At 35.8% G+C, this 9,651-nt stretch overlaps 1 protein-coding gene across 1 annotated transcript; it reads right to left on the bottom strand.

The window, feature by feature from the left end:
* Positions 1–1,471: 1,471 nt before the first annotated feature.
* LOC140843759 (olfactory receptor 6C2-like) lies at positions 1,472–2,407 on the bottom strand. Its single transcript, XM_073214186.1, has one exon. The coding sequence runs from the start codon at positions 2,405–2,407 to the stop codon at positions 1,472–1,474; it is 936 nt and encodes a 311-aa protein (XP_073070287.1).
* Between the last annotated feature and the right edge of the window lie 7,244 nt (positions 2,408–9,651).

The following is a 9,651-nucleotide window of genomic DNA, read 5'->3' as shown; positions in this document are numbered from 1 at the left end:
TAGTCAATTCTATGCAGTTCTGATTTAATACAGCATCTTTATATTTGTTTGTTTCTCTGGTGCCATGTATGGCCTGTGTTGGTGTGCATAAGTTTTGGTAAATTTTAACTTTTTATAATAAGTGCATATTTTATAATAATAAGTGATAAAAACAGGCTACTATATACAATATATTTTATGCAGTCATGACATATATAAATTTTCCTTATGTTTTTCAATATTTCTAGGCTACATGTTTTGTCTGCAACATTTTAAAATTATTCACATGTCAAAAAATTTTCTAATACATTTATTTAAAAATTAGTGTGTAAGTGGACCTGCACAATTGAAATCCATGTTATTCAAAAAGAATCAACTGTAGTTGTAGGGAAGCTCAGAAAGCTACAAGAAAACACAAAGAAACAATTCCACAAAATCAGGAAAACAGTACATTAGCCAAATGAGTTTAACAGGGGGATAGCAGTTGTTAAAAAGTACCATATCCAAATTCTGGAGCTGCAGAATATAATCAATAAAATGAAAAATACAACAATGAGCAATAGCACACTGGATAAAACAGAGCAAAGACTCTGTGAAGCAGAAGACAGATCATTGTAAATTATCCAGAGGAAAACCAAAGGAAGAAGGATGAAAAAGAGTGAAGAAAGCCAACATAAACAATGGGATACCAGTGAGAGAAGCAGTTTATTCATTATGAGATTCCCAGAGGAGAAAAGAGGGAGAAAGATGCAAAAGGAAAGAAATGTTGGAAGGTTATTTAAAGAAGTAATGGCTGAAAATTTCCCAAAATTGTGGAGAATTTTGGACACCCAATTTCATGAATTTCATAATCCCTTCCTAATTTCAACCTAAAACAATCTTCTCAAAGAAACGTGATATAATAAACTATAAAATCAAAGATAGGAAAAATTTAACTGCAGCAGGAGAAAAAGAAAAACCCTCAGAATCAAGAGAACCCCTATAAGGCTACCAGTGGGTTTTTCAGCAAAAAAGAAGGATTTTAAAAATAAGACCCAACTATATACTACCTACAGACAATTGTGTCAGCTGCAACACTTTAGGCCCAAAATGAAAGAATGTAAAGAGATATTCCAGGCAGCTTTATATTTCTTGAAAATCAATGAACTTCTCTAAAACACGGAAAAGTCTTCGAAAAAGATTCTGTAGCAAGAAGAGGAAGTAGTGACATGTCCAGAGAGGTTTCCACATAAAAGACTAACATGATTCTAATACAAGGCCAAGAAGAGCTGCTTGGATTGCAAAGTAGTTAGAGATAGAAAGGGTCAGCAGTTACATGGGAATAGAAAAATGCTAGTTTACGTAATGCTGTGGCCTTCAGCCCTCTTTCTTAGACCTTCTTCTCAACTCTCTTTAATGCCTGTCCACAGTTCCATTATTAAGACTTCATTTTCCATCTATATTCTGATGATATGTCATTTGCTTAAAGTTGAATTCGCAGTATGCAGTTCTACTACTTCTTTAAATGAAATGCAAATCTTTTGATACAACCATGGAAAGACTGCTTTACTTGCTTATTTCTCAGGGTGTAAATGAAGGGGTTCAACAAAGGGGCAACAGATGAAGCGAGCAAAGAAACTACCTTATTAATGGCCGTTTCATCCTTAGCTGAAGGTTTGATGTAAATAACAATGCAGCTGCCATAGGTGATGGAAACTACAACCATATGGGAAGAACAGGTAGAAAAGGCCTTTTTCCTTTGCTGGGCAGATGGTAATCTTAGAATCATCCTAATAATGTATATGTAGGACAGAACCACACACATAAGGGTCATTATGAAGGTCAACACAGCACAGAGTAAAACCAGCTGCTCTATGAACCATGTATCTGAGCAGGAATTCTTCAGTATTGGAGAAGCATCACAGAAAAAATGGTCAATAACAGAGTCACAGAATTCCAGATTAAGGCTCAAAGAAAGGGGTGGAAGAATGATCAATAAGCCAGATGCCCAACAACTGAGGATGAGGGTCCTGCAGACTCTGCTGTTCATGATGCTCAGGTAATGCAGGGGTTTGCAGATGGCCACATAGCGGTCATAGGACATCACAGCCAACAGGAAAAATTCCGTTGCTCCAAAGAGGACAACAAAAAAAACTTGACTGAAGCAGGCTTTGATGCTGATGGCCTTGTTCCCACTTGATATGCTGTACAGGTATGTGGGGACACAGGCTGTTGTGAATGAGATTTCTAAGAAAGAGAAATTTTGAAGAAAAAAATACATAGCTGTTTTTAAATGAAAATCCACCAAGATGAGCAAAATTATGGTCAGATTCCCAATTATACTTAACATATATGTAGTAAGCATGAAGATAAAGACCAAAATCTCCAGTTGTGGGTCATTTGTCAGTCCCAGTATGATGAAACTTGTTAATGTTGAATGGTTTCTCATCACGACTTCATCTATTGCCAGTCTTCACACAAAACTCACAGAATTAGGATCTAAGGAGCAATGTCATATATGATGTCTCAAATACTGACTATAAATTACAATTAAACCAGTCACACATATTTCCTTCTATAACCCAGTAATTCATCTTTCATGAGGTGATACTTTAACCCCACTGAAGAGACAGTGGAAGACAGAAACAGTTTCTCTGGGTTCGTCATATCTCTGGCATCTCCTAGCTGAGCATCCTTGGACAAATCACTTAACCATTCTGTGCTGCCAGTTTCCCACTCTGTAAGAAGGGGTTAATTATCAACTACATCATAGAGTTACTGTGAATTTTTGATGACTTATGCCATGTGAAATGCTTATAATAGCACTAATGAAATAATAAGGAATGTACAGATATTGTTTTCTTATATTTTGAAGCCAGTTTCTGATATCTCAAGAAGGAATTTAACTCTTCCGGTACCATCTCTCCCTCTCTGTTTTGTGCATAATTTATTTCTTCTACTTTTCTATGTTATATCATCAGCATATGAATCTCCTTTTTCTCTATAAATTTTTAATAATCCTTCCCATTAAAGAATGATGCTTCTATCTTATATTTTAGTAGAGTTTCATATACTTGTCATGTAGTTTACTCCTCAGGAACTTCTTAATATGAATCTTCAAAAATACAATCAATTTTAACCAATGAAGATGTAGAGAGGACCTAACACTGAGAGCAAACTGGAATAATTTCAACCCATTTTTATCTCAAATTAACACCATTATCATACCAATTCAGGGAAAAGGAAGGAGTAATACAAATTCTTATGAACACATTATCTAGCTGTGTCCCCTCAGTCATGGTCCTAAAGGAGAACAGGAAGCGCTGTAAGCAAATCCTGAACTCTTCTTAGTACTCTTATTTTTAAAGTGGTATGGAAAAAGCTGTGCTATTTTATATCTATTATAGAACTGAGACAATGAGAATATGCTGATAGTCAGGATTTTCAACAAGGGATTGGGAAGACACATATGTAGAAAAACAAGCAGGTACTCTGAATGGATGGACTGGAATGGGCGTTATCAGTGAAAATTTTAACTCCTAAAATACATATATGAAGGTGTTTATACATCTATGTGTGCACATATGTATGAGTGCACATATGTTATGCATATATGTGAATTTATTTATATGGTGTTATATATATTATATATAGACTTGTTTACACTACTTAAGCCCACTACAATGGCTAAGCAAAAAGATATCCAGGTAGCAATGAACTCACCTATAGCCCAGATGTGGGGCTGTGTTCCCAAATTAAATGATCCAATACTCCCTAAGAACTGCCTGATCCAGGACTGAAGTAGAATAGGTACATCTTATTATGTTAAAGTTTGGAAGAAAATTGAAGTATTGATTTTAAACTGATTCAAGCCATGCAAAATCAAGGGGAACATTTTGTTGAGGAGTAGGATGCATGCATGGTCTTAAGATAGTCTACTTAGTTGCTGAAAGGGAAAAGGAGTAGTTATATGATGAGTAATTGGACAACTTAACCTGGTGATCGGATGTGTCACCCTGAGGATGACATAATACCATCTGCGTGGTACTCTAGCTGCGAACGGATGACTTGAATTGAATCATGAGAAAACGTCAGGGAAATCCAAACTGAGGAAGTTCTGTTGAAAAAAGAGGGTGTAGGGAAACTATATTCTACAAAATGTCCATCTTAGGATACATATAGGCTGTAGACATGGTCCAAGTAAAGAGGCTAAAGAATCACAACGCTTGAATGCAATACCTGACCCAATGTGGATACAAATGCTATGAAGGATATTTGTCAGTGACATAAATGACATATAGATTGAAAATTAGAGGAAATTATTGTATTGGTGTTAAGTTTACTGAAATTGATAAAATTACTGTGCTTTTTCATGTAAATATTCTTAGGACATGCACACTGAAGTGTTAAAGAATACAGCAGTAGAGGGTCATTATGTATGTATTCTAACCTCAAGTGTGTCTTGAAAACTATTATGAAGAGAGATCAACAACAAATAATAAGGTAAATGTGAAAAAATTTTAATAGTATCTGCATCCAATTATTCATGAGTTTTGGTACTATTCTTATTGTGCAAGTTTCCTGTAAACTTTAAACTATTTCCAAATAAATGTTAGAATTCAAGCAAACTCTCACTCTGTCATCACTGCCTACCACCTCAGTTTTCTGCTCCATCTAACAGCAACTGTCCTCCAAAGAGGTATATCTAGTCTAATTTTCTTCCTTTCCATACAACTATTGTTTTTTGTCATGGAAAGAGTTTTTATTGTTATAGTAGGAACATGAATATTTCCTTTTCTCCCTCAGAAGTTTTACTGTGGTAACAACCCTGAACATGAGATCTACCCTCTTAAATTCTCATGTGCACAGCACAGTAGCAACTACAGGCACTATGTCGCGCAGCAGGTCCCAGAATCTCCTCCTCTTGCATGACCGTTACTTTGCACCATTTTGCAGCGACTCCCCATTTCACAATTCTTCCTCTGTCGTCTCACCTCCACCCAACTTTACCATCAAAAATGATTTCATCAGGGGAACTGGTCACCTTCTTATCATCAAGTGGCATAGTCATTTATCAATCTTCATATTTGGCAAACTTGATTATACTTTAACAGCTTCTCCTCAAAAACTCATTTTACTCCTGGCCTCTTTACTCACACACTCCTGGTTTATTCAGACCCCACTGCTCCCTCCTCTTCAGGGCACTTCTCTAAACCAACTTACAAATGACAAAGGACCCCTGTCCCCCTTCTGCCTTCATATCTGCATGCTCTCCCAAGGGGGTCACATCCAATCACACAACTTAAATGACATCCAAATCTTAATGTCTTAATGATGACCAGATTGAAAGAGGAAGAGATTTACAAATATATATATATATATATACCAGTGGCTCAAGTAAAATTCTTATTGGATACCCTTGACTCTTTAGTTTCCCTCACATCTAGATCAGTACATCAGCAAACACTGTCTTTTTATATTAAAAGTATATCTTTAATCCACCAACAGCTCACAAGAGCCAGAATACTAGACAAAACCCCCATCATCTCTCTCTGAGTTGATCTCTCTTTTACAATCTTGCCCCCACTCTACAACTATTTTTTGAGATGCTACTTGTTTCCACCAGCCATTAAATTGTATTTTTTTCATGGATAGATTATATTCACTCCAATGAGAAAAATGATCAAATGTTCTGGATTTATCCTCTGTGTCATATCCTCTAAGCAGAAAACTGATGTTCTCTTTCTTAATAAAATTTCTATAAACTCAGTTTATCTATCAATGTGGTAAGAAGACCAATGACCAACCAGACACTCACTCTCAGCAGAGCATCAAAATTTTGTTCTTATATATCGAACTTACTACATTGGTTTATTCAATTCTGTGCTACCTTCAATCACTGTTCTAAATCTCTGCAGTCAAATACAGTAGCCACTAGCCATATATGGACATTGAGCACTTAAAATGTGGCTGATCTGAGATGCCAGCAACTGTAACATTCACTCAGTATTTTAAGGACAGTAAAAAAAATGATAAAAAATATTTGATCAATAACTTTATTATGTATACGTGTTGAAATTATAATATTCTGAATATACTGACATAAAGAAAATATATAGTTAAAATTAATTTCGTTTCTACTTTTTAAAATGATACTACTGGAAAATCTTAAATTACAAGTGAGGCTGGCATTGAATTTCTACAGGCTAGAGTTGTTATAATGTTTCATGTCTTCCTCAATTAGAGCATACAAAAAGGATTTTTTTAGGATCCAATTAGTTTGGTGTCTAAATAGCTTTCATTGTCATCTATTATTTCCAAAAAGTATCAGTGAAAGAGTATGTTCTCTGAATCAAGCATAAGAAGCTGTCTTTTATCTTTGTGAAGTGAGTACTATCACCTCTCACTAAGCATATTCCCCAATAAAACCCCAGGATTGTAGATCATTATTTAAAATGTGGAGAGACATTAACCTGAGTTTGAGAGACAGACAGTTGGAAGGTAAGTGATACCAGTGCTAAAAAAGAGGGAGCTATTTACAAATGGAATCTTTACCATTGGTAATTGAGAAAAATGGAATAGATAGATATGCAGGCAGACACTTGATAGACAAAAGAGAGAGACAGATGTCATAGAGAGGTAGACAAACTGAGAGTTTTGAAACATCTGGGCAATTGTTTCTATATGCCAGTCAAAACACTGTACTTGGAATTTCTATATGCCAGTCAAAACACTGTACCTGGAATTCCACCAGGTAATGTAGTGATGCTTTAAGTGAGTCATGCCCTCATGTTCATTCTGCTGAAGGTTTGTTTGCTCTATAGAGAATCTCAGAAATTACTGACTATCTTAATAAAATAACAAAAATAAAGTAGAAAACTAGTACTTTATTTTTGCTCCTAGAGTGAAACATACAAAGTCAAATATATTATATAGAGTGAAATAAATATCTTCACCATCAGTCACAAACAGAAAGGAACCTGACTAATGAAACACCCAGCACTTACCTCTGACATTCTTCATCATTTCATTTGGAAGCTGTACCTCAAATGACATAAGTGACTATCTAACTCAACAAAAAGATGCTGCTAGGAGCATCTAAGTGCATTTATAGGCCCTCACCATTAGGAACCAATAATCACTGTGAATATACACATGGTTTCTGAATTATAAGGTATACCATCCTATTTTTAGATTAGGAAATATTTCTGTGCACTCTGGGTAATTTAACAGAAGGTAACAAAGGTTTAAAAAGGGGAAGTTAAAACATTTCTCTAGAATTTCAAAAGTGGGTGTTCTTATTTCCAATGGGCAGATTTTTGCAGTAAAATCCCTCTTTATTTCCTTTATCGATAACAGTGTACAGAAATTAAAAACCTAAATAAAGAGTTCCCTGGAGGCCCTGAACCAAAATTCTCTAATGAATCTAATATGATATTTATCTGGGCAAAATAATCCCAGTGCAAGGACCCATGGGGTGAATGTTCCTAGAGAGAAAAGATGCAATAATGGCATCAAATTCAATCCAGGTATAGAAAAATATTCTAATTATAAATCACAGAGTATTCTTTATTATCTTTTCACATTGTTTAAGAAGTGCAATGAGTTCGAAGGCCGCCTTATCTAAACAGCACCCATAATATATATTTAATATAGAAAAATTGAAAATTAGATACAAAAAGGTGGAAAAAATCTCAGAACATCTAACATCCAGAATAAGTGTTGTTATTTTGATTTTTTCCCTGCAAATGTTGTCCCTATTTATGTACACATATACATTTTAAAGTATACATCTCCTACACTTTATTTATATATACCATTTATACATACCATTTTACCTTCCATTGTTACCTATAAATGTGTGGTAAGCATTTTCCTTCCTATTTCCACAAAGAGATATAAAATGGTAATTTCTTGTTTCACTATGGTGTTTGCTTAGATTTTCTTTATGTTAAGGAAGTACCTTCCAGCTTCTTATTTGCTAAGATTTTTAATCATTAACAAATACACAATAATTTTACCAAAGACTTTTCTACATCTATGGAAATCATTATATTTTTCTTTTCTAATTAAGTTAAAGTGGTGAGACATAAATAGATTTTCTAATATTAAATTAACCTTCCCTTTTTGGGGTGAGAATACTTTGGGTAAACTATATGACATGTTTAAAATATGACTGACTTGGCTTACTAATACTTTTTTAGGATTTCTGCATCTGTATTTTTGAGTGAGATTCCTCTATAATTTTTTACACTTGACAGTCTTTGTCAGGTATGATTATTGAGTTAATATTACAGTGAGTTAGGGAAGAGTTTGTGAAGTAATTTCTTTTTGAATGATTGGTAAAGTTGTTATTTAAGCCTGAGAGTCTGGGAGTGTTTTATGAGAATATTGTTGACTATTTATTCATCCCCTTAATGATTACAAGATAATTCTTCCATTTTAAATCCATGTTAAGTGTCTGGTAGGTCCCAGATCTCAGAGATATAAAAGAGGGATTTGATCCAAGCCCTCAGGTCTCAGGCTAGGAGAGGAAGAGGAGATTGGGGTTTTGGGGTCTCAGATTGCTGGGCTTGGAGCAAAGGGACCTGCACAGCTGAGGACCACGGGGCCAGCTGTGTCTTACAGATGCCACCCAAGCTATGGGTCCAGTGGTGTAGTGGTCACCTCATGAAAGATGAATTACTGGGTTATAGAAGGAAATACATGTGACTGGTTAATTATAATTTATAGTCAGTATTTGAGACATCATATTTGATATTGCTCCTTAGATCCTAATTCTGTGAGTTTTATATGAAAATTGGCAATAGATGAAGTCAGTGATGAGAAACCATTCAACATTAACAAGCTTCATCATACTGGGACTGACAAATGACCCACACCTAAGTCAAAGTCTCTTTAGAACTAATGGCCCATTTGGAAGAACAGTCTGTATAGCCTCTTGGGTAATAAGCCTAAACACCCCAGCTTTTACACTAATCAGTATAGTGATTTCTTCATGTCTCCTGTTCTGCACTGCTTTATGATAACCTCCTTGGTGAGCAGAGGAAGCCTATGGACTCCAAGGTGTGTATGTGATCCACTTCCACTGTCCGACTGGTGACAGGTCCTTATTGAAGTATCAGTTGTCACCAGGAGAAATACTGCATGCACTTAAAACGTCTGGTCCCTTAAAACAATACATTCCTCATCATCAGTTACAACCCCATGATTGTATTGAATATCCATAAAACAGGATGACTGTTCGCCCATGGCTACATTGCTTTGCAATGAAAGGTGCACCATGTCAGTTATAGATGTTGCTGACAAATGATAGATAATTCAAGGGCCACAATTATCTATTCTGGGGATATTGTTGACTGCCTGTCCTGGAAAAGGAACACCAGAACTGGAAAACATGTAAGCTGAGGAACAGTAGCATCAGGACTTACTCCTAGAGGAGTCAAAGTACCATGCAGTCCCTCTGCCATGAGAGGGCAGGGCCAGTGTCCCATGTAATGTGGCCTCCTTCACCTCAAGGGAAACAGGACAACTTTGGCAAGAGTCATAAGTCCGGCATGCAGGGGTGGCTTCTGCATCAGAAACATTGAATCTTTTCCTTTGTAAAAGATAGTTTTCCTTGAATGCTGGAGAGATGAGAGTTGTGAATGACTGTGAATCGGCCCACAGGTCCCCAAGCACTTTACTTCGTAA

Source organism: Manis javanica, chromosome 10 (assembly GCF_040802235.1).
Source record: "Manis javanica isolate MJ-LG chromosome 10, MJ_LKY, whole genome shotgun sequence".
Classification (NCBI taxonomy): domain Eukaryota; kingdom Metazoa; phylum Chordata; class Mammalia; order Pholidota; family Manidae; genus Manis; species Manis javanica.
This window is presented reverse-complemented; position numbering and strand designations above follow the sequence as displayed.

Bases quoted from the DNA above. Each gene is read 5' to 3' on its own strand.
- LOC140843759 (XM_073214186.1), bottom strand. From the start codon at position 2,407: ATGAGAAACCATTCAACATTAACAAGTTTCATCATACTGGGACTGACA.